Below are 26,173 nucleotides of genomic sequence, written 5' to 3'. Positions count from 1 at the left end.
AAACTTCCATCTCATTTGTGATATAGTCTGGATTTCTGTAACAGCTTCCATACATTTATCTTAACACCGGTTTTTCTTCTCAGTAATTATTTTTAATGGCTATATCACAGTGCATCAAGTGACATAGTATTAATAATTAACAAATCATTCTCCTACTATTAAGTACATATTACTTATGTTTTTTTCTATATTACATATGTTGTTATGCTTAAGAGTTCAATGTATATAGCTTTTTTATTTTTGTGAATTTTCTCCTTAAGATAAATCCCCAGATATGTGATTATTAGGTTAAAAATTGAAAATAAATCATGACTCTAAATAGGCTCTGCTCAAATGTTTTCCATAAAGAAATACTGTGGTTGGATTCTGATGGGAAGTGCTTAATAACTTATGTTCCATATTAAATGATATGCTTTAGCAATTAATATATAATTTAGAAAACAAATAAAAATGTAACTTATATAAGTAAAAACTATAATTGATACTTTACAGGATGTTATTTCCATATTTTCTCATGTCAAAGGTACTGTCATCTTAATGAAATATTTAAAATTTTCCCATAATGTGGACATGTACCTAGAGTATATAATTCATCATATCATGTCCAAGTTACTGCCTTTTCAACTCTCCATTTGATTACATGAATAAAAGTCTCCATTTGATACTAAACTGTTTTTAACACCACTAATCTCATATTAAAATTCTGCCTTTTTAACCAAGAGAGAGCCAGGCATTAAGCTCAAAGCCTTGGGAAGACAACAGAATCTAGGCAGAATATAATACATAGTTATGTTTGTGATTGCCTTTTAATTACAAGGGATAGATTTTCTATTTTTTCAATTTTATCAATTATGCTATTATAGATATCCCAACTTTTGCCTCTTTGCCCCCTCCACACAGCAGTCTCCACTCCTTCCAGTGGTCCCTCCTTATTTGTTCCTGTTCATGGGTCATGCATATAAGTTCTTTGGCAACTCTATTTTTTATACTGTACTTTACATCCCATGGCTATTCTGTAACTACCTATTTGTACTTCTTAATCCCTTCACCTCTTCAGCCATTCTCCCAGACCCCTCCCTACTGGCCACCATCCCAATGTTCTTAATTTCTGTGGTTCTGTTTCTGTTCTGTTTGCTTAGTTTGTTTTTTAGATTCAATTGTTGATAGTTATGTTATTTATTGCTATTTTAATGTTCATAGTTTTTACCTTCTTTTTCTTAAGTAAATCCCTTTAACATTTTATATAGAAATGGTTTGGTAATGATGACCTCCTTTGGCCTTACCTTGTCTGGGAAGCACTTCATCTGCCCTTCCATTCTAAATGCTAACTTTGCTGGATAGAGTAATCTTGGTTGTAGGTCCTTGCTTTTCATCACCTTGAATACTTCTTGCCAGTCCCTTCTTGCCTGCAAAGTTTCTTTTGAAAAGTCAGCTGAAAGTCTTATGGGAATTCCTTTGTAGGTAATTATCGCTTTTCTCTTGATGCTTTTAAGATTCTTTTTTTAATCTTTAACATTTGGCATTTTAATTATGGCATATCTTGGTGTAGGCCTTTGCATCCATCTTGTTTTCCTGGACTTGTATGTCTATTTCCTTTATCAAATTAAGAAAGTTTTCTTTTATTATTATTTTTAAGCAGGTTTCCAATTTCATGCTCTTTCTCTTCTCCTTCCGGCACCCCAATGATGAGAATGTTGGGACACTTGAAGTTGTCCCAGAGACTCCTTACACTATCCTTAATGTTTTGAATTCTTTTTTCTTCTTGCTGTACTAATTGCATGTCTTTTGCTTCCTTATGTTCCAACTCATTGCTTTAAATCTCAGCTTCATCCACTCTGCTGTTGATTCCCTGTAAATTGTTCTGAATTTCAATTAGTGTTTATTTCATTTCTGGTTGGGTAATTTTTATGCTGTTGAAGTATCCATTGACTTCCTTGAACATCCTTATAACCAGTGTTTTGAACTTTGCATGTGATAGATCGCTTATCTCCATTGTGTTTAGTTATTTCTCCTGGAGTTTTGTTCTGTTCATTTGGGCCATATTTCTGTCTCCTCATGTTGGCAGCCTCCCTGTGTGTGTTTATGTGTATTGGGTAGAGCTGCTTTGACTCCGTGTCTTGGTAGCATGGCCTAATGTAGTAGGTGTCCTGTAGGGTTCTCTGGCACAGCTTCCCCTATCACACAAGCTGTATATTTGAGGTGTGCCCTTCATATGTGCTGAGTACACCCTCCTCTTGTAGATGAGTCTTGATAGCTGTCAACAGGTCAATAAGAGGGATTTACCCAGTCCAGACAGCTGGTAGGACTGGCTGTGACCCCTGGCCAGCAACTTCCTCCCTCTGTGGCTTGTGGAGGTGGTTGGGTAGTGGTTTTCCAACATGGTCTGTAACTGTCCGCTGGGTATGGAGGCTCTGGTGTTTCCTGGGTGGTACAGGCCAAGGTCAACCCCTACCTGTGTTCTGTCTGGGGCCCCTTGGTGTAAGCTATAAAGCGATCTGCAGGTGGCTGCTCCTAGTGCCAGACCTGAGGTCGCTCAGTGAGATGTATGGGGACTGCTATTGCTTGTGTGAGCAGATTTAGGTGAAGCCTGCACCGAGCCCAGCCATTCATATGGAAAAACAACTGCTGTGAGCTTGAGTAGGCCCATATGTTGGATGGGGCAGACCCTTAGGTAATCAACAGGGCAGGGCTAACTGGGTGAGGCTCACTTATGGTGAGACCCACTTATGGTGCTGCACTATGGGTCTGGGGGGGGGGTACAGAAAAGGAACAATGACTGCTGTCTGCCCTTCTGCCCAGAAGGAAGCTGTCCCCCAGCTCTTGCCCTGATGTCACACTTCAGTTCCTCCACATATGCCACTGGTGCCCTTCATGGTGCTGCAGGGGCACCATGTGTGCTGGAGCCAAGGGAGTATGTCTAAGTAATTCCACGTGCAGGACTCTCTAAGAGAGAGCCTAAGAATGCTGCAGTTTCTTCTGCCAACTCAACCCTAGCCAAAAGTTACACACTTATGTTCCTGGCACTGGAACCCTGGGCTGGGTAGTCTGCTGTGGGTCTGGGATCCCTTGCTCCCGAGATAGACCCCCATTTTATATCCACCACTTGTGGGTTTGGGACTAGCCCAATCCATGTCTCTGCTCTTCCTACTCATCTGGATAAATGTGTTTTCTTTACTTCCTTAGTTGTTGGACTTCCATACACCTTGATTTTGACAGTTCTGATAGTTGTTCTATACTTTAGCTGTAATTTTGCTGTGGTTGTGTGAGGTGGGCTGAGTTACCTATGCCTCCATCTTGGATTTTCTATTTATACTTAAATTAACGATTTTTTAAAAATCTGTATTTAAAAAGGTCAATTTAAAGAAAATATTAATTAAATATCATATGTGAAGGCGAAAATAAAATTGTTGAACTCGAAGACTGAAATTTGAGAAATAGTGATATGAGATCAAGCCCAGGGAATTTACTACTAACTCCTTGTGATCTCCAGCAGAGTGTATTTGTTTCTAATGAGAACAATATGGTTAATTCACAGTATAGAATTTGGTACACTTGATGTTTCTGTGATTTCAAAGCAGTTTTAAAAACATTGCCCATTGGCTGTAGTCTACCTAGAACTCCATTATTCTTTGGAGTCAACATTTGAAGCACATAGTACAAAATGTGCAATTTTCTTGAAAAAGAACTGGACCTTTTCAATCTTGACAGAAAGCAATCTTCATTTATCACCTATTACTTACCAGTATAGTACGCACTGTACATACATTGTCCCAGTAACCTTCAGAACAGTACCATGGGATGAAGAGCATAATGTCATTTTAGAGACAGGCCTTGAAGCAGTGAAGAAACTTTTTTAATATGAGATAAAAAGGAAGATTAAATATAAAGTTCCTAGTGTACTTCTGGCACATGTAGCAGGTACTAAATAGGTGGTAGCCATTACCATTGTCATAGTAATTAGCAAGCTCAGGATTTAATCTGAAGTCTGCTCAATTCAAACCCATGCTTTTTTATAACACCATGCTAGGCCTTGTACAATTGCAGGAAGAAAAAAAAAAGGTAATTTAAAGATAACCCAAAACAGAACTTCCGGCCAAGATGGAGGCGTATACAGACACGCTGCGTCTCCCTCCACAACTAAGAAAGAATACAACTACCTCAAAATTCGAAACAACCAGAAGTTCCAGGATATCAAACTGCATGGAAGTCCAGCAGAAAAAGATATAAAGAAATACTCATCCAGACAGGTAGGAGGGGCGGAGCCAGGGCTGAGAGGACGCGCTGTGGTGGTGGCAACAGCAGCGGTGGCGGCAGCAGGCCCACGGAAAAGCACAGTCACGCATTTTAAAAAGTCAAGAGTGATACCTGGGGAGCTTTCCCAGCTCCTCAATGGACATTGCAGCTCACGGTCCCAGCACCGGGGAAAATCAAGCCTCATTGCTTCTGACTGTGCAAACCAGTGAGGGTTGGGGTGGAGGCAGAAACTGCCGGTCTCAGCAGAGTCCACTTATTTAAAGGGCTCCCATGGTCCTAGAACATCTGCAGACCCACCCACTCTGGGAATGACAGTCAGGGCAGCAGCTAGAGGGGCGCCAGTCCCATACAGAAGTGGGGAAAGTGCCTGGAAAAGGGGCAAGTGCTAGGCAGGAGGCAGTGTTCCCTCTCAGACCCCTCCCCTGCATACAGCACCACAACATGGTGAAACAGGTCGCTCCGTCTGACGAATCCCTAAGGCTCCCTCCCTTACAATGTAACAGGACTGACAACTCTACCTGGGACGAGGAGGCAAACACACACAGGAGTCTGTCAGAATGAGGGAGACAGAGAAGTGTGGCCCAAAAGGGGAAACGGATCAAGGTTCCAGTGGGAGAACTAAGCGACAAGGAGGTAGCCAACCTCACAGATGAGGATAGACAACCTAACAGATGAGGAGATAGCCAACCTAAGAGATGCAGAATTTTAAAACCTGGTGATAAAGATGCTCACAGGCTTGACAGATATGCTTGAGTATGGCAAACACATAAGAGAAGAGGAGAAGGCTATGCTAAGTGAAACAAAGAAAAATCCACACAAAACCAATGGTGAAGGGAAGGAAACCGGGGTTCAAATCAATGATTTGGAACGTAAGGAAGAAAAAAACAGTCAACCAATGCAGAATAAGCAAGAATTGAAAAAAAATAAGAAAGACTTCCCAAATTTTGCGAAGGAGATGGACATACAGGTCCAAGAAGCACAGAGGGTCCCAGGCGAGCTGGACCCAGAGGGGACCACACCAGGACCCATCATGATTGAGATGCCAAAGGTGAAAGATAAAGAGAGAGTTCTGGGGGCAACAAGAGAGAGATGAAGAGTTGCCTGCAGGGGGTTACCTATAGGATTATCAGCTGATTTCTCAGAGAACACTTTGCAGGCAGGAAGGGACTGGCAAGCAGTATTCAATGTGATGAAAGGCAACCTGCAACCAGGACTACTATATCCAGCAAAGCTATCATTTGGAATGGAAGGGCAGATGAAGTGCTTCCCAGACAAGGTAAAGCTAAAGGAGTTCATCATCACCAAGCCATTATTATATGAATTGTCAAAGAGACTTACTTAAGAAAAAGAAGATCAATACTATGAACACTAAAATGACAACAAACTCACAACTATCAACAACTGAGTCTAAAAAATAAAAACAAGATGCACCTAATCAAACCAGAATAGGAACAGAATCATAGGTATGGGGATCATTTGGAGGGTTATCAGCTGGGAGGGTGAAGGGGGAGAAATGGGAATATGGTGCAGGGATTAAGAAGCATAATCGGTTGGTACAAAATAGACAGGGGGGAGTTAAGAATAATATAGGAAAGGGTGAAGCCAAAGAACTTATATGCATGACCCATGCTGGAGGGAAGGGGGTGACTGGGCAGAGGGGAGCAAAAGGGGGAAAAAATTGAAAGTACTGTAACAACATAATCAATAAAACATGCTTAAAATTTTTTTTTAAATAATAAAAATAAAATAAAATAAAAAATAGAAAAAAGATAACCCAAAACAAACTGAAATCAGTATGTCATTTACTCAACAGATCTTTACTCAGTGTCTACTATGTTCCAGATGTTATGAAATAATCTTACAGTCATTGCATGTACTGTTAAGCTAACCTGAGATCTAGTCGCTACACTGCTCTCTTCACCTATCAAACCCAATGCATACAATTTCTGATTTAACATCTATCATTTGTGTTAAATAGTAAAACTCTTTAGAGGAAATATGTCTACTGTGATCACTTTATTCCCAGTGTGTATCATAATGAACAATATATAAGAAGCTTAAATATTTGAACCAGAAAAGTTTGCATAAAAATTCAGTATCTTATATATATGCTTTATTGTTTCTCTCAAGAAGCGTAAATTTTAAAAAAATCCTCCACCCTATATATATGACCCTAGCTATGTCTAAAAAGTAATAGACTGAAGGAAATTTCTCAAATTTCTTTATGGATGGTAGAACTGTCAGTATTTCTTATGCTGTTTTTCTTACATATATAGAGGTAAACAGAGAAAATAGAGTAAAACCTACTAATGACAAAAAACAAACAAAAAATACCCTAAACTTGTAAAGTCTAAAAGGAATGAATGTAAACATATAGATGTTTAAATTACCACTTACAAGACTGATCTGATTTCATTCTCCTTACACCTCTCTCACAAAACTGAATAAGTGGTTTGTACAAGCAAAGATATAGAGAGAGCACGCTCTTCTCCCAAATTTTGGCATAACTATGAAGTGGTAATTAGATCACATAGGGAATCCTCAGAACCAAATGTGGAGGTAGCTGGGAGAAGCAGCCCTCTGCTAGGGGACTAAGAAAATGCAACCACTCCAAAGGGCATTTGGGGCAAGAGGGCACTCAAAAGGTACTCACTGAAAATAATAAATTTTTGAAGCTAAAAGGTCATTTTGATAGTTCAAGTGTAAATATTTATTTCGGTAAATCTTGAATATATTTTTTTAATCTCTGAGCCTCAATATCTCATCTGTAAAACACAGAAATGTCACAAAATGACCTCATAAGGTCACTTTGAAAACACTGAAAAATGCAGTTATTTAGAACAGTGCTCAGCAGATAGTAAATGCTTAATAAGTGAAAGCCATTATTGTAGTTTTTATTAACATTTCATAATCTTTACAGTAATCATTTTACCTTCTTACCTTTTGGAACAACTTTCTTAGTGTTTGCAAAAAAGAACTCTGAAGAATTTTGGAGGTTGCATCTAAGAAAAATGTGTGTGTGTGTGTGTGTGTGTGTGTGTGTGTGTGAGTGTTTTAAAAGAATGATAGATAGCTAAAAACCATGAAAACAAACTAAGATTTGCTCACTACAAATATTTATTTCAGGTGTTAATATTTTATATACTTGGTTCAATATTTGTATGATTTAGAACTCTGAGTTGCTCCTGAATAATCCAAATGTCTACAATATAGACATGTACATAAACTACTATACTTTCTGATACTTAACATGCTCAGATTTCTCTAACTTCCATTCATCAGACAAGTAAAGCATTAACCTTTCAAAGTTATACCTTTAAGGAGTTCACAAATCCCTATTTCTCCAAGTTTTTTAAAAAAATTTTAAACCTTAAGAGGAAGCTAAAACTCCCATATCAAAAGCCTTAATCTGCCACTCACACAATGTCTATATATATTTAATCATCTCAATGTACAAATCAAGTATCTTAAAATTTGTCAATTATACCTCATGAAGCTGAAAAATATTAAAATCACACACAAAAAAAGCCTCAGTCTGAACCAACATTGAGAAATAGAGTAATGGAATAGGATTTTTTATTCATCACTCCAAGCAAAAATACAGACTAAATTTATTATTTAATTTTCTCATAAAGAGAATATACTTTGTATTTCGAGACATAAAAAATTAGTTGTCAGGAGTTTCTTTTGGAGAATGATCAATAAGCTCCTTATCAATTGTTGGATATTGAAACCAGGGACCATCACCTCTTGCACGCATTAATCGTCGTACTTCCAGCTCCTTTAACCTGTAACAAATGAAATAGCAATAATGTGATTCTAACATTTCCAATTACAAATTTAGTGAATTACCACCATAGAAAACAATACTCAAGAGTATTCTGCTGTAATGTAAAGTATACTGTCCATCTGCAGATCCATGTGTATGCATAAAAAGGATATATACCTACAAGCAAAATTTAGGACTTTTAAAAGAAAGTTTCTTCAAGATATTTTCACTTTTAGGTGTGTATGTATAGTATATTCAGAACAGCAAATGACTTCATTCATACACAAAGGACACTGGCACTCATTTTATCCTGTTTTGGCTGGCACATGTGAGAAAAAAGAAGAAACATAAGTGATGAGCCTCTGAGACAAGGGATGCCTAGACAACTTTCCCAGGGGGCAGCCCCACACTTGCTTTTGAACTTAGGCAGTCTGGCCCCGAGAGCTCGGATCTCATCTGCACAAAGCTATAAGAGAAGAGGAGCATTTCATGGGTAAGGAAGTTAGGACTTATTTTTGACTTATATTATCTTGCTTACTAGCCAACAAATCGTTTTTTGTGTTTTGTTTTGTTTTTTTCCATCCTCACCCAAGGACATGCCTATTGAGTTTTAAAGAGAGGGGAAGAAAAGAGAGTGGGAGAGAAACATCAATGCAAGAGAGAAACATTGACTGGCTGCCTTTCACATGTCCCTGACTGGGAACTGAACCCACAACCCTTTGGTTCACAGGACAACACTCCAACCGAGCCACACCAGCCAAGGCCAAATATTGTTGTTAACCACCAAAACATTACTTGAATTGACAATCAGTTCTCTCCTTCTGTCCCTGCTCTGTCTGGACAGATCACTTTCACTTGAAAAGTGGTAATGCATTTCTTGTCTTGAATGCTTACTATTATGGCCATATGCTGTGTCAAGTGCTAGGAATTGAAAAATGAAGATGTCTTCTGGGAGGAGCTTACATCCCCTTATTTACACTGGTTGTCCATCACCATTAGGACAGAAAACCTCTTGACAGCAAGTAAGGTATCTTATTCACCAGCCACCAGCATCACAATGAGCCTGGTCAACGTCAGACAGATAATCAATATTTGCAAAGAAAAGAAGAAAGAAAAACCAGGACTAAGAAAAACATTCTCCAACTCTAAGATCTACTTACTTGTCCTCATCCTTCTTCACAAACTGAATAATCTCTATTCTATAAAGATACTTTCCTCTTTTACAACCAGGCCTTTATACAACCTACCACAGATTCCTGAAATAGTACCTCTCCAGCAAGCATTTTTACAATTTTACAGACTACATATTAATTTTTTCATGTGACTAAAAATGTATCACAATTAAAGAATTCTCTATTATTCTTAACCAGCTCACTAACCCTGTCTAGGAAAGACTATATACCTTTGTGATTGTGTATTTAAGAGAGTGTATTTATCTTTTATTTAGGTTTAAATATCATCCTTTCCCTTTTCCTCTTTAGAATATAATTATCCAAAATCCAAGTAATTAAAATGTTCATAAGAGAAATGGTTAAATAAATTATGGTTAACCCATATAATGGATGACTATACACCCAAGGAAAATCAATATATAGTAATATGGAAGGAGATAATAGATATACTGTTAGGTTAAAAAAGCAAGGTAAAAAATGAGTGTGTAGCATCTTCCCATTTAATTAAAAACACACACACACACACGCGCACAAGGTATTAAAAAATCTGGCCCTGGCTGGTGTGGCTCAGTAGATTGAGCACCAGCTCCTGAACCATAGGGTTGCCAGTTTGATTCCCAGTCAGGGCACATGCCTGGTTTGCAGGCCAAGCCCCAGTTGGGGGCACATGAGAGGCAACCACACATTGATGTTTCTCTCCCTTTTTCCCTTCCTTCCCTTTATCTATCTATCTATCTATCTATCTATCTATCTATCTATCAATAAATAAATAACCTGGAGGGCCAAAAATAAAAGTTATCTCTGGGGGACTTAATTATGGGAGATAGTTCCCTCCTACTTTATATCTTTCTTTAATGTTTCAGTTTTTCAAATATCTAAACATACACTTTTAAAAAACTGTAGGGACTCCTGATTACATGCTCACATTAGCATTTTTCCTTTGGGGGTAGAAGTCAGGTTTTGTTTTTACTTTGTTTTACTTTGAAACTGTTTAGGATCTCTACATTCTTAAAGAATTCTGGGATCTGGTCTTTTAATTGGAACTCAGAGGTACAATATGTCTGAAGTTCAAAAAAGTCCCATGTTACTAAGTATGAGCCATTTTGTTCCATGCTCTTAAATACTTAATGACAGTTCTATGGGGTAACAATATATACATGTAATCACATATCTAGAAAACAAGCCAATCATGTTCTTTTAATTATTTAAATGTTTCAATATCATAGAAATGTTTATTATAAACTACAAAGATTAAAACAGGATGAACAGAAAGTAGATCAATGGTAGTCTGGGGCCAGAGCAGGGGAGGGGGATTGACTGGAAGGGACAGGAAGGAGGCTACTAGGTGATCAAAGTGACCTTGATAGTGGTGGTAACATAGCTATATACTTCTTCCAAAAACTCACCGAGCCCTGGCTGGTGTGGCTCAGTGGATTGAACACCAGCCTGCGAACCAAAGGGTTACCAGTTCAATTCCCAGTCAGGGCACATGTTGGGTTGCAGCCCACGTCCCCAGTTGGGGGGCGCATGGCAACCATACATTGATGTTTTTCTCCCTCTCTTTCTCCTTTTCCCTCTCGCTAAAAATAAATAAACAAATAAATAAATAATTTTTAAAAAATAATTAACATAATTAAAATGTCCAAACTACCCAAAGCAATCTATAGATTCAACGCAATTCCTATCAAGATACCAACAGTTGATTCACAGAACTAGGACAGATATTCCAAAAACTTACATGGAACCGCAAAAGACCCTGAATAGCAACAGCAATCTTGAGAAAGAAGAACAAAGTTGGAGGAACCCACTACCTAATATCAAACTATACTATAAGCGAATAGTAATCAGAACAGCTTGGTACAAGCATAAAAACAAACACCTAGATCAATGGAACAGACTAGAGAGCCCAGAAATAAACTGATACCTTTATAGTCAATTAATATTTGACAAAGGAAGCAAAAGCATACAATGAGCTAAAGATAGTTTATTCAATAAATGGTGTTGGGAAAACTAGACAGATATGTCTAAAAAACTAGACCACCTTCCCACCTTCTTATGCCACACACAAGAATAAGTTCAAAATGGATTAAAGGCTTAAATGTTAGACTTCAAAACCATAAACATCACATCCTAGAAGAAAACATAGGCAGTAAAATCTCAGACATTTCCTATAGTAATATTTTTTCTGATGTATCTCCTTGGTCAAAGGAAACAAAAGGAAAATAAACAAACAGGACATCAAACTAAAAATTTTTGCACAACAAAAGAAACCATCAGCAAAATGAAAAGACAACCGACTGAATGGAAGAACGTATTTGCCATTACATCTGATAAAGGGTCAATATCCAAAGATACTTTTAAAACTGAACACCAAAAAAAAAACAACCCAATTAAAAAGTGGGCAAGGGACATGAATAGACACTTCTCCAAAGAGGACATAGAGATGCCAAAAGACATGAAAAGATGTATAATGTCACTAGTCATCAGAGAAATGCAAATTAAAACCACAATGAGTTATCATCTCACACCTATAAGAGTGGCTATCAGTAAAACAACAACAGGTACTGGCAAGGATGTAGAGAAAGGGGAATCCTCCTGCACTGTTTGTGGGAATGCAGATTGGTCCAGCCTCTGTGGAAAGCAGTATGGAGTTACCTAAAAAAATTAAAGAACTTCCAGCCAAGATGGAAGCCAAGACAGACACACTGCATCTCTCTCCACAACTAAGAAGGAATACAACTACCTCAAAACTAGAGAAAACGAGAAGTTCCAGAAAATCAAGCTGCATGGAAGTCCAATAAAAAAGATATAAAGAAAAAATACTCATCCAGACAGGTAGGAGGGGCTGAACTGGGGCAGAGAGGACACGGTGTGGTGGTGGCAGCAGCAGCAGTGGCAGTGGCAGGTCAGCAGAAAGCACAGTCACACATTTTCAAAAGTAGGGAGGGACACCTGAAGCGCTCCCAGCACCAGACCAGACCACATAGCTCATGGATCCAGCACCAGGGAAAATAAAACCTCATTCCTTCTGACTGTGCAAACCAGTGGGCATTGGGGCGGAGGAAGACACTGCCGGTCTCTCAGTAGAGTCCGCTTGTTTAGAGGGTTCCATGGTCCTAGAGCATCCACAGACCCACTCACTCTGGGAACGACGGCCAGGGCAACAGCTAGAAAGACACCAGTGCCATACGCGAAGTGGGAAAAGTGCCTGGAAAAGGGGCGAGTGCTGAGCAAGCAGCATTATTCCCTCTCAGACTCCTCCCCTGCATACAGCGCCACAATGTGGTGAAACGGGTAACTGCACAGAGGAATACCTAAGGCTCAGCCCCTTACAACGTAACAAGTGTGACAACTCTACATAAGACACAGAGGCAAACAAACGCAGGAGCCTGCCAAGATGAGAAGTACTGCCCAAAAGAGGGAACGAATTAAGGTTCCAGTGGGAGAACTAAGTGACGAGGAGAAAGCCAACCTAACAGACTAGGAGACAGCCAACCTAACATACACATAGTTCAAAATACTGGTAATAAAGATGCTCACAGGCTTGACAGATATGCTTAAGTACAGCAAATGCAGAGGGAAGTAGGGAAGGCTATGCTAAATGAAACAAAGGAAAATCCATACAAAACTAATGGTGCAGAGAAGGAAACCGGGGTTCACGTCAATGACTTGGAACATAAGGAAGAAAAACACAGTCAACCAGTACAAAATAAGGAAAGAAGAATTTTAAAAAATGAGCAGAGGCTTAGGAGCACCTTGGACAACTTTAAAGTGCCAACATCCGAATCATAGGGGTGCCAAAAGGAGAAGAGGAAGAGCGAGAAATTGAAAGCTTATATGAAAAAGTAATGAAGGAAAACTTCCCAAATTTGGCAAAAGAAATAGACATACAAGTCCAGGAAGCACAGAGAGTCCCAAACAAACTAGACACAAAGAGGACCACACCAAGACACATCATAATTAAAATGCCAAAGGTAAAGATAGAGAATCTTAAAAGCAGTAAGAGAAAAGCAGAGAGTTACTTACAAAGGAGTGACTATAAGACTATCAGCTGATTTCTCAAAAGAACTTTGCAAGCAAGAAGGGACTGGCAAGAAGTATTCAATGTGATGAAAAGCAAAGACCTACAACCAAGATGACTCTATCCAGCAAAGCTATCATTTGGAACAGAAGGGCAAATAAAGTGCTTTCCAGATAAGATAAAGCTAAAGGAGTTCATCATCACCAAGCCATTATTATATGAAATATTAAAGGAACTTACTTAAGAAAAGATCAAAACTATGAACATTAAAATGACAAAAAACTCACAACTATCAACAACTGAATCTAAAAAATAAAAACAAAATCCAACTAAGCAAACCAGAATAGGAACAGAATCATAGGTATGGGGATCATTTGGAGGGTTATCAGCTGGGAGGGGGAAGGGGAAGAAATGGGGAAATGGTGCAGGGACTGAGAAGCATAATTGGTAAGTACAAAATAGACAGAGGGAAGTTAAGAATAATATAGGAAAGAGTGAAGCCAAAGAACTTATATGCATGACCCATGGACATGAAATAAGGAGGGGGAGGGATTGCTGCAGGGAAGAGGGATACTGGGAGGAGGGGAGCAAAGGGAAAAAAACTAGGACAACTGTAACAACATAATAAAATACACTTTAAAAAAAATTTAAACAGAGCTGCCTTATGACCCAGCGATTCCACTTCTGGGAATTTATCCAAAGAAACCGAAAACACTAATTCAAAATAACATATGCACCTCTGTGTTCACCACAGCATTATTTACTGTCGCCAAGATTTGGAAGCAGCCCAACTATTCATCAGTAGATGAGTGGATAAAACAACTCTGGTACATTTACATAAAGGAATACCACTCAGCTCTATAAATGAATGAACGAATGAATGAATGAATGAACAAACATTTTACCCTTTGCGACGACTTAGGTGGACCTGGAGAACATTATGCTAAGTAAAATAAGCCAGAGAAAGAAAAGTACCATATAATTTCTTTCATATGTGGAATCTAATGAACAAACTGAACAAGCAAAATAGAGACAGATTCATAAATGGAAAGCAGGCTGACAGTTCTGGACGGTGCTAGGGATGTGAAGGGATCCAGCAAAATAGAAAAGAAGAGCTCACGAATAGGACCAACAGTGTAGTGATGCAGGGGGTTGGAGGGGGTAGAGGTGGAAGAGGGTATAAGGAGAATTATTAGTAATGGCAAACAATACAATTTAAAAAATAAATAAATAAAACTTACTGCACTTAATGTGTACATTTTATTGTAAACCTCACTCCAAACACCAAAATAAATCTCATAGGATCAAATTTGAAAGTAGCAAAAGGAACCATTTAAAAAACATAATTTTATGTATTTACTTAGTTACTATCAGAGACCTATGCCTAATACAAAATTCCAGAGGCTAGAGAAAAAGACTGACAAACCTGACAATCATAAATGAGTAAATATATATAAAGTAATTAAAGCAATGTTACCTAGCAGTATTCAAAACATACTAGCTACAACTAACTTTTGTTCTCTGAAACATAAAAACATTTCTATGTTGCGTACTTTCTACACTGTCAGACAAATAATAAGCCAGAAAAACATATCTGTAAGAAAAATAAAAATTAGTGTATAGATGAGTAGAAAAATGGGCAATACATAGAAAATATAGAAAAAGAAATATAATCAGTAGATTATATTTCAAAAATACTCAACCTTACAAACTGAAATAATAAGATAACATTTTTCCACTCTCATCAACTGAAATGTTTAGGTTTGACAAATTCCATTACTGGGAAACGTATGGAGAAACAGAAATTATCATGTCCTGCTGACAGAACAGACAAGTGGTATAATTTTTTGTAAGAGTTTAGCAATACACACCTAAAATTTAAAACATATAACATTTGGCTTATCAATACTGCTCTTAGAAATTTATATTCCAGATAAACTGAATAAATATGCAAAAATGTACATAGGAGATATTCACCACAGCACTTTGTAGAATATTAAAAAATTCAGAATGAACCTGGGTACTGACTATAGGAAACTAGTTAAAAAATTAAAGGACATCCATCCAGTGAAATATATGAGGCAGCCATTAAAAAGAATGAGCTACATGCTACTACAAAAATATCACCAAGATATAATTCAGTGAAATGAAGATAAGGTGCAGAACAGTGTTTATAAGAGGATTCCATGATGTTAATATATTTTTAATGATACATAAAACATATATATTTCAGTGCATAAGATTTTTTCTAAGAACATATAGAAGAAATCATTAGCAGTGGTCACCTCTAAGGACAGACTGGGTACAGGAGGAAATGATGGGGGTGGGGCGGGGAGGAAAAATCTGCCTTGCTCATAAAAGACAATATTTTTTAAAAAGATTACTTTTAATCTGACAGATATTATCTCCTAATTATTTCCTAGTCACTAGCTCAGTCTTCACTCTAAACAGGCTAATTCTCATCCATCTTCATTCTTTCACATGGAGCAACCTACAGTGTTGAAATAGTTTTAATGAATTTTTTTGATATGATCAGAGTAAAGGATTTTCTTCCCTCCTCCATCTTTTTTTTTTTTTTTTTACCGTAAATCAGACTTTTCAGCTTCGATTTGAAGGATAGCCATTGTTCGTTCATAGTTCTTTTCAGGACTCTCGCAGAAAGTTCGGGCGATCCATCTTGATATAGGATGCTACAAGAAAAAAATTGTGTAAAATTAGTTTATGAACGGTATTTGCTTTTCTAGGTTATTATTCCTTGAAATGACAATCTCAGGTAAACCACAGCAACTACTATGTGCCAATTACTTTATACCTATTTTAAATATTTAAACCAATTAGATGGATACTAATTTTGTCCCTATTTTATGGATGAGCAAATTGCACAAATCAGTAACTAAGTAACAGCATCTGGACTCAAACCAGTCTGTCTGACTCCGAAACCTCTGATGACCACAGAAAGTGTCAGATTTGGGAGCCAAAACAAGGGTCTGGTGATCCAAACAAATGGAACCCTTCTACCAGTTAGGAAAAGATAAACTAATAATATGGCTTATTTTAAGATTTAATAATTAAGTACTTCTTCCCAAAATATACTTCATTCAGATAAAACATGATAGGATATATTAGGTCTGTCCAGAAGGTAACCAGCCATGTAATATAAAAAAAGAGACATTTATTAAAGATACAAGAAACATTGTACATAGGACAATGATGCCTCAGTCCCCTTCAAAGTAGGCACCTGGGGACCTCACACAGTTCTCCCAGTTGCCACCAGCTCCCTGGTCCTATTTTCTTGAATCTCATTAATGGTCTGATATCTCTTCCCTTTCAAAGGTGATTTTAGTTTTGGGACAAGCCAGAAGTCGCAGGGCACCAAATATGGGCTGTAGAGGAGCTGAATCACCTGGGTGATTTATTTATTTGTTGGTTGGTTGGTTTGTTTATTTAATATGCTTTATTGATTGTGCTATTAAGTTGTCCCAAGTTCTTTCCCCTTTGTTCCCTTCCACCCAGTGACCCCCCCCTCCAGTTGTCCCCCCCACTTAGTCCACGCCCATTGGTTGTGCACATAGTTCTTCTCAACATCTTCCTGTCTGCTCCACTCCCTCCTACTATGCTTCTTAATTCCTGTACCATCTCCCTCCCTGTCCCTACTTCCCAGCTCACCTCTCCCCAAAACATTCCCCATACCTATAATTCCTTTCCCACTCTTGTTGCCTACTTAGTTAGTCTTTGTTTCGGTTTCCTAGCTTCTGTTGTTGGTTGTTGTGATACAGTATTCATTTTAATGTTCAGAGTTTTGATCCTCTTTCTCCTAAACAAGTCCCTTCAACATCTCATATAACAATGGTTTGGATCTGATGAACTCCTTCAGTTTTACTTTGTCCTGGAAGCACTTTCTCTGCCCTTCTATTCTGAATGACAGTTTCGCTGGATAGAGTAACCGTAGTTGTTAGGTTTTTGCTTTTCATTCCTTTGAATATTTCTTGCCAGTCCCTTCTTGCCTGCAGAGTTTTTGAGAAATCAGCTGAGAGTCTTACTGGGACCCCTTTGTACGTAATTCTCTTCTTATCTCTTGTTGCTTTTAAGATTTTCTCTTTATCCTTAATTTTTGACATTTTGATTATAATTTGTCTTGGTGTGGTTTTCCCTGGGTCCAGTTGTTTTGGAACTCTCTGTGCTTCCTGGACCTGTGAGTCTATTTCCTTCCCCAAGTTAGGGAAGTTCTGCTTCATTATTTTTCCACATAATTTTTAAGTCTCTAGTGCTTCTTTTTCATCTTCTGGCAACCCTATAATTCAGATGTTGGCCCGCTTATAGCTGTCCCATAGGTTTCTGTGCCTCTACTCATTTTCCTCACTTTTAATTTCCTCTTTCTGCACTGGCTGACTGTTTGTTCCTTCTTTATGTTCTGATTTGTTGATTTGATCCCTGGTTTTCTTTTCCTCACCACTAGTTTCGTATGTGTTTTTGTTCATTTCAGTAGGACTAGGCTTCATTCCTTCCCTGTCTTGTTTAAGATCTGCTGTTAGGTCTGTAAGCATTTGTATAACCAAAGATCTGAACTGTGCCTCAGAAAGATTTCCTATCTACTGCTTCATTAGATTTGATATTTGCTGTCTAATCAGCTGCGTCACCAGGATCTCTATCATGATCTGTGCCATCCTGACAGTTTTGTGTTTACCTTTGCTTCCTGGGCAGGGCTGTCACACCTCCTATGCTATAGGGGTGGAGCCCCGTGCACTCGTCACAACTGGGTGACCCTTCTCACCACGCTGTGGCCTTTTCTGTGGGGGTGGGGGTCCAAAATGGATTCCTGCCGTTCACTTTCCACTAAGAGACTGGGAGCCTCCTCCTCCGTTCCCATGCCCTCTGGGCCTCATAGTCCAAGGCAATGGGGGGTCTGCCTTCCCCAGCATTGGAATCGCAAGCTGACAGGTCTGGTCTACGGCCAGGGGGTGCTCCCCAGGTGCTTCTCGCCTTCCCTTCTCTTAAATACGGGTGTCTGTGCTTACCGCCGTCCTGCCGCCCTTGCCTCTGCTGCCGCCACCAGCACAGCTTGACCTCTCCTCCCCAGCTTCGCCTTTCCTACCCATACAGACGAACACCACTTCTTTATAACTTCATACATTGGACTTCCATTTATTTTCTGGAACTTCTGGTTATTTCTGGTTTTGCGGTAGTTGTAATCCTTCTTAGTTGTGGAGGGAGATGGAGCGTGTCAGTCTAGGCCTCCATCTTGGCCAGAAGTATCCTCACACCTGGGTGATTTGATGTTTCACAAAAAAATCTGCACGAGATGTGATGAGTGAGCGGACACATTGGCATTATGAAGCTGCCAATCACCTGTTGCCCACAGCTGCGGCCTTCTGAATCATCCAAATAATTTCCACAAAGGAATGGTCAAGCTTAATGCAAAATTTGATGCAGATTCGTTACTCTACTTGTTCAGTCATTTTGAATGCAGTGACCACACAGTACACATGGTCACTCAACAGGTATACTGCCCCTACTGACTAGTACAGTGAAGTTGTCATTGTTCATGCATGTGCATTTCCAATTCCAGTCCACTCTCTTTGGCTGCCAGGTTACATCGATGTCACACAAACCATTCTCATTATAGTAACAATGGCTGGACTTTTTCCAAAAAAACCTGTACTCTAATAAGGCCACTCATTACAACACTTGTAAAGATCTAACAATGCAGGCTCTGGAGTCAAGACCACCTGGGTTCAAATACTGGCCCTATCTCTTAAACAGGTCACTTAATCTCTTTAAAGCCTCAAGTTTTCTCATCTCTAAAGTAGAAATAATAATAGTACCTTTTACATGGAATGAGATATTTGCAAAACACCATAATGCCTGCTACATAGTAGGTGCTCAATAAATGACAGCTAGTACTAGTATTGATAAAAATCTTTCCTATGGTGTTGGACTTGGGATAAATTTTGACTGTTATTCTACTAGTTTGAGAACACATTGCAGTTGTCTTTTAAAAAGCCATAAAGTGCCCTGACTGGTGTGGTTCAGTGGGTTGAACATCGACCTGAGAAATGAAGGTTGCCAGTTTAATCCTGGTCAGTGTACAGGCCTGGGTTGTGGGTCACATCCCCAGCTGGGGGCATGCGAGAGGCCACTGATTGATATCTCTCTCACATATTGATGTTTCTCTCCCTTTCTCCCTTCCTTCCCCTCTCTCTAAAAAATAAATAAAATCTAAAAAAAGAAACCATAAAGTTGAAAAAATAAACCATAAAGCTTAAAATAATATAACAATGCAGAAAATTACCAAAAGAAGCTACTTGCAAAAAGTGAGCACAAAATGTATTCATCTACTTGGTATCAAAACTGAATATAAAACTATATCTTAATTGCTGAATTAAGACAGAAAATAACTTTTGGTAACTTATACCAACCTTGTAATATTCCCAGTGTTCTGGTATGTAGCCTTCTGGAATTTCTGCTAACACAGCTTCACCTAATAAGGGAAAACAGTGGTGTTCAACTTCAGCATCAGGAGTGTATAATATTAAATCTTTACTATCTAATTAAGAAACCAACTTCTTGTGGTTTTAAAGTAACCTTTTATTTATATCAACGAAGATATTTAATATTTTAAATTCACTTCAATCTTATTGACAATCCATTAGATATTTTTTAGATGTCTTCTATATATATGTAAGGCATTGTCTGTAGGATTCTATGAGTTCCTCATTTTGTTTTCATATAGTATAACAATATAACAAAAGACATATTATTCCTTCTGGTTCTCCTTATACTAACTGGACAAAACATTTTAGGATTCAAGATGTTACAAGTACTTTGAACAAAAAAGTACTTAAAAGTAGGATTTCCCATAAAAATCTAATGTTTACTGTCATTCACAATTCCTTTTCTTTTTTAAGAAGATTATAATTTTATGTGTTCTAAGATGGATAAAAACACTCTGCTATCCCTCTGCCTCTCTTCCACCTATCTCTTTCTCTGTTCCTTATTGTCTTGTCAAAGCTGGGTTAGGGAAATGAGGAGGAAGACAAGACTTTCAGAAGCCTTTAATGTGGCCACCACAGAATTCATGACATAAAGCTTTTGGAAAAAAGCCAAGATGATTAAAAGAATATATCATTGTATACTATTATGGACTAAGACTTGATTATTTTAAAATAAATGCCCGTGTTTGTGTCTATTTTATTATTTAAAGATGTTTTCCTTATCCATAATTCTTTTTTTCATTAATGTACATAGGTTTTTAAAATTTTACCAGTTTGGTCAGGAGGGAGGAACTTACCAATGAATACATTCACCAGAGTTATGCCAATTGCTACTGGAATCCCAGTCAACAAAAGGTAGAATTTCTGTTAAGGTTAAAAAGAAAAAGTTTTCCCATAACCATTTATGAACTCTCTTTCCCTACTCTAAAATTATCCTTATTACATGATTTCCTTGTATTTCTTGTAAAATAAACTTGCCAAATTGGAGATTCAGTATCAAGTGATTTATTTCTGCGATTTCATTTGATATTATCTAGTTTTTAGATGTCTAAATTTGACACCAAAAAATGAAAGAAAAAAGGATTAATTGTACAAATATAAAAGAATACATATTTAAGTGAGTTTTCATTTTTTGGCTAAAGCAATGTAATGAAAGTTAGAAATTTTTGTATTAAGAATGAAGTGTACACAAAATTGTACACCTGAAACCTATATAATTTTATTAACCAATGTCACCCCAATAAATACAATTAAAAAAAAAGAAGATAAGTGTAAAAACATCGGGGTGATTTCAGCCACTGTATTAATCTGAGTTGGTCACAAGAAAACTGGGAGCCCAACCAAAAGGATGTCAAGGGGTATTAAGCACAATGACAGAGTAAGAGAAGGTCTAGGGGGCAGCCCATGCTCAAATGGTGGGTCATAGCTTTAGGAACACTGGCAGAGTCCAGATAACCTTCCATCCTCTAAGCCCCTATTTTTCATTACAGAACTTTGAGTAAACAATGTACAGTCAGTATTCTGCCTCACTCTCTGAATCAATGTTCCTGAACAACATAGAAATAAAAATATCAATCTCAAAATAATGAAGTTCCTTGTTTAAATAAATACTTGAATTGTTTCTCTGGTAACTTAAAGAATATTTTAGTAATACAAATAATTATCACCAAATAAATCTGTTTCCAAAGTTCTATAATTTATAGATTTCTTTCTTTTTGTCAGGGAACACAAACTATTTTTCAAAACCCCATACTCTTAAGAAAGAAATGGCTCAATTTTTTTCTCCAATAAGCATAAAAAGGTTAACTAACTTAAAAAGAAATCCAGTAACAAATCAGACTTTACTACCCAACTCAGTATCTTTTGAGAAAAGAAATATAAATTTGTAAAATAAAATATTTTACAAAATGAAAGATGTTTTCTAAATAGGACAAAATGTTCTTCCTATTCTTATATGAAAATGGTTTAGTTCAACAAAATTTTTAACTCACCAGTAAACTCAAAAAACGCTTGTCATAGAATCTAGAAGGCTGGATAACAAACAGTCTTTTCCCATGGTCTCCACTGTGTCTCACAGGAGCTGGAAATATTAAATCACCCTGTTTTATACAAGTTTCATATCGGTATACTGTTGTTTTCTAAGACAAAGTCAGATTATAAGAAAATATATATGCATAATGTTTAATATGAATTAAAATAAAAAATGCATGCTTTTTTATTTAAGTACTAAAGGCATGGCAGATAGGGTATCTTTAAACAGAAATTGATATACTGTCCTAACCTATACCTTTCCTCATTTTTATTCAATGTTAAAGAAATATCTAAATAACTGTTTGAATTTGTTTCAACAACAGGCAGGAAGGTCAGATACTCTTGCTGGCTCCTTTGTTTACCCTCTGCAATAAATATTTGCTAATGCTGCAAAAGAAATAAATTTAAATAATGCCATTTCATATGAGGCCATAAACACTAGAACTTGCTACAAAATAGATGGTGTGAGTGTAGGAGGCTGGGGGTGGGTTTGGAGGGGCGGTGCAAGGAAAGGTACACTATAAGCTGAGAGAAGTAGCAAGTTAAATGAACTTGAAATGGGTAATTGATTGATTGATTACACCCAAAGGGTACTGATTACTTAACGCAGTAAGCTGCAAAACAGTTGTCTCTGCAAAAGAGCTGTCTCCATAGCCCTGTAGGGTCATTTATTTGAATGGCCTACAAGATTGTATTCCTTACAAGACACAAACTTACTGCTACAAGAGAAGTGACTACACTAATGATGAAATGGGATCCCCCAAAAGTTTTCATACACATTTACAAAAGATTAAATATAAGTGTAAAGTTCTGCCTGAACACCACCCCACCACCACCACCAATAGTTTAGTGGCTCACAAACTTAAAATAAGAGTCATTGGTAAAATGTCTCTTACCAAAAGAGCCAGGTAATTTTATTCTTAATCTGAGATATTAGAAGTACAAGGTCAAACCAAGAGAAGCACCCCCAACCCAAATCTCCAGAAGTGTGTCTGTCCCAGAGTGCCAAGTTTTAGAGGGTCAACCTGGGGCATGCCCTGACCTAGGCAACCAGGATGAAAAACATGGAAACTGGCATGCTGAAACTGAAAGAACTGGAGCTGATTGGTCTACAAAACAGAAGTCTCGTTAGAGACCAGAAGAGTTTTAAGGAGCTGGAGGGCCATCCCATGACAAAGGGCATAAACTATTCTGTGTTGATCTGAAGGGAAGAACGAGGAACAATGTGTGAAAGAGTAATTTATAATTTAGAGCTTAATACAAGGAAGAACTTTCAAACAATTTCAGTGGCTGAAAATAAAACTGGACCAACCCCCCGAATTCTCCATTAGGTAGTATCGATAATGGGATTCAAGTATCAAAAATGGGATATTAACAAGAATTAGCATACTACAGGGGGTTGGCCTACAGTATTTCCTCAAAGAATCTGAATGTATATGGCCTCTCTCAGAGTAAGAAAGCATACCATACCAACTCAGCTATTTCAATGGCTTCCTTTCAGTTCTAAGAACTCTTTTTGGACTTATTTTCCCTTTTGCCTGGAAGCTTTTCCCCAGGCTCTTTGAATGGCTGCCTCCACACAACTTTCAAGGCTGAGATTAAATGTCACCTATTCAAAAGGGTCTTCTCTTGACTACATTATCCAAAGTTGGCCTGCCACTTAGTCTCCTTAATACCACCTGGTTACAGGCATACCTCATTTCATTGTGCTTCTGCACTTCACAGACCCTCCACCAGTGAAGAGATTACTACGTGCTTTACTGAGATACTCACTTTATTACTCACTTTATTACAGTGGTCTGGAATTGAACCCGTACTATCTCTGAGATATACCTGTATCTCTTTCAGAACAATAAGCACTAAGCGTAATTATTAAAGTCCCTCGGGTCAGGAACAGTCTTATTCAGCATTGTATCTCCAATACCCTTTCGTGTCTGCCACATGGTGGGTGCTCTATAAACACTGTCTAAGTAAATTAAATGTTGGGAGGGCATCGTTCCCTAGTCCCTGAAAGTAAATCTACTCAGAAGAGAAAGTATACTTCCAACTTCCCCTTTCAGTCAGACAGACACATGTGTGCACATAGGCCACACAGACAAAAGGTAAAACTTGTGCTTTTAGAGAAAACAGATTAGAATGGCAATAAAAATAGACATGGAGAATGTAACAAACAAAAACTATGGAAGATGTAGTCTAGCTGCATTCTGGCAATATTAATGTAGCTATGAATGTGAACTGCTTGCTTTTTTTTCATGTAATTACCCTATTAAACAGTTATTCATGACATTAAATGTGCAGGAAAACTCATTACCATTAACTGTTCTAAAGTGTATTTCATAGCACTACACTATCTGCAAATATTCTGAGCCTCATGACTTGTTTATATATTAGTACCATGAGCTTACAATAAAAAAAATTAGGTGAGCATTGCTTACACATAGGTGACTGCCAGGATTTGTGCAACTCAGATCCTCCAGCCATGAAAATAGGCATCCTCCACCACTTACAAAGTAGGGAATTTTTCAAGTATTCATTAAAAAAACACATGCTTTACTTTTCTGCCTGTAAGTGTATCTGTTAAAACTACCCCAGAATCTACCTAAAATGCCCCATCTTCCATGTCTGAATTAACGCCATACCACTTGATTACGTAATAATTTTAATACCATTCCATTTTTTAAAACCAAAATATGAACACTTAAAAAACCTCAAAAAGAAAAACAAAGTAAGTGCGTATCAGTCTTCAACATTAAAGTTCATTGCAGCTAAGGGAAAAACTTAAGCTCATTTCTTGAATCCCTTGCTTTTTTACTTTTAATACATAATTTAATTAAACAGAGAAAATACTTTAATCTGCTAGTTTACTGAGAAAGGTTTTCACTGAGGGTAAGTAAAGACAACATGCCACTACTAGATGTTTAAGAAAGATGTAGCCACAGGGCCATGTAAAAGGCTAATGCTAGTCACTCTACACAACTACCTTACAAGGTAAGTTAAAATTACCCCCCCCTTTTTTTACAGTTCTTATGTAACAGTTCTTAAAAAACACACTCATTTCAAAATAAAATTTCTTCTAGAAAGATACAAAATTATGCAGAGATATATTTCAGGGTTCTAAATACTCATCAATAGGAAAAAGATTAGTTTTATTGTATTTCTCAAGTCAACAGAGCAAACACACTTGTAATAAACATCCTCTTTTTTTAGAGATGAAAAAAATGCAGCTTTAATGCAATTAAGTGCCTTCCACATAGCTTCCAAGGTTTGATGGCTCAAGGTTACACAGCTGTTAAACTGTGCAGAGGGATCTGAACCTAGGCAATCTAACTCCAGAGGAAACAAAACAGGATAAGCTCTCTACTCTGCTAGAACTCACATTCTCATAGGGGCATAAATAAATAATAATTAATAGAGTAAAAGCTCTTGTTGCACAGTGAGATAAGGTTTCACATGCAAAATACCTTTGAAAGCGGGTACTCAACTGAAACACAGTAACACTCAGTACTGCTGTTACAACCTTTCTTGCTTTCAGTGGAAAGAGAAGATTACCTGTAATGACCCTTCCAGAACGACAAGAGTGGGGAACAGTGTAGGTGGGGGAGGGGGACGATTTTTACCTCAGTTTATCTCCAGCTAGGCAAAATGAAATACTATCCTGGCGTGTATTTAAAGAGGAAGATATCTGTAATCAGAAATGGTTTACAAAGGGGTTTTTATCAATGAATGTTAGCGAAGTAGTCTTGTAACAAGTTCAAATTCCTGAAATTTGCTGAATACTTTTCATCATTTCCAGCAAGTCCCTATCATGAGCCCCTCTGCCTGTCTACAAGTTACTGAGCATCAGTGGAAACCTCAGTAACATAACTACCCATATTGTGGAAACAGAACCTGGTTCAAGAAGAAAGTACAAAAAACCTGGTACCCGAGAGACGAGGGTCTCAGTTCTGTACCTTTCCGACCTCAGCTTCCTGCGCAAATTAGCACCAATTAGGATGGCTGAATGGTCGAGTGTTTCACAAATCGTAATTAATAGTTTAAACGATATCGATCTATTACTTCAGGGAAACGCTCAATCTCACATAGCACAGCCTTCATCACTCATCTCAAGCCCAAGCCCACAATTTCTCCAGGCTCCCTCTCGATCCCACCAAGGTCACCCGGGAAGAGTCCTCTATCTCTCACCCCGCTTCCCCTAAAAGCGCTTTCTCCCAAAGCCGGCACCCACCAATAGTCTTCGGAAAGCCACGCGTGAGGAAGCCCCCGAACCCAAGTCGAGTGCCAAGGCGGCGTCCAGACAGAGCGGTCACCGCTGTGACCGAAGCCCGCTGCAGTAAACTCATAGCCGCCATGGCTACTACGGGCAATAGGAAGAACTGGGGTGAGTAACGGGAGCCGAGACAGCCCATTTACCATCTAGGGCAAAGTCGTAGGGCGG

The 26,173-nt window shown here is 38.1% G+C and overlaps 1 protein-coding gene across 1 annotated transcript; it reads right to left on the bottom strand.

The window, feature by feature from the left end:
- Positions 1–7,800: 7,800 nt before the first annotated feature.
- Positions 7,801–26,170, bottom strand: NDUFB5 (NADH:ubiquinone oxidoreductase subunit B5). The gene is made up of 6 exons (XM_090274203.1): positions 25,964–26,170; positions 21,699–21,787; positions 20,505–20,571; positions 19,633–19,694; positions 15,800–15,906; positions 7,801–8,042 (listed from the first exon to the last, which is right to left on the bottom strand). The coding sequence occupies exons 1-6, from the start codon at positions 26,142–26,144 to the stop codon at positions 7,922–7,924; spliced, it is 627 nt and encodes a 208-aa protein (XP_090130329.1). The 5' UTR covers positions 26,145–26,170; the 3' UTR covers positions 7,801–7,921.
- Between the last annotated feature and the right edge of the window lie 3 nt (positions 26,171–26,173).

Source organism: Furipterus horrens, unplaced genomic scaffold (genome assembly GCF_987537825.1).
Source record: "Furipterus horrens unplaced genomic scaffold, mFurHor1.1.pri manual_scaffold_1, whole genome shotgun sequence".
Classification (NCBI taxonomy): domain Eukaryota; kingdom Metazoa; phylum Chordata; class Mammalia; order Chiroptera; family Furipteridae; genus Furipterus; species Furipterus horrens.
Note: the sequence above shows the minus strand (reverse complement) of the source record. Positions and strands in the feature narration are given on the sequence as shown.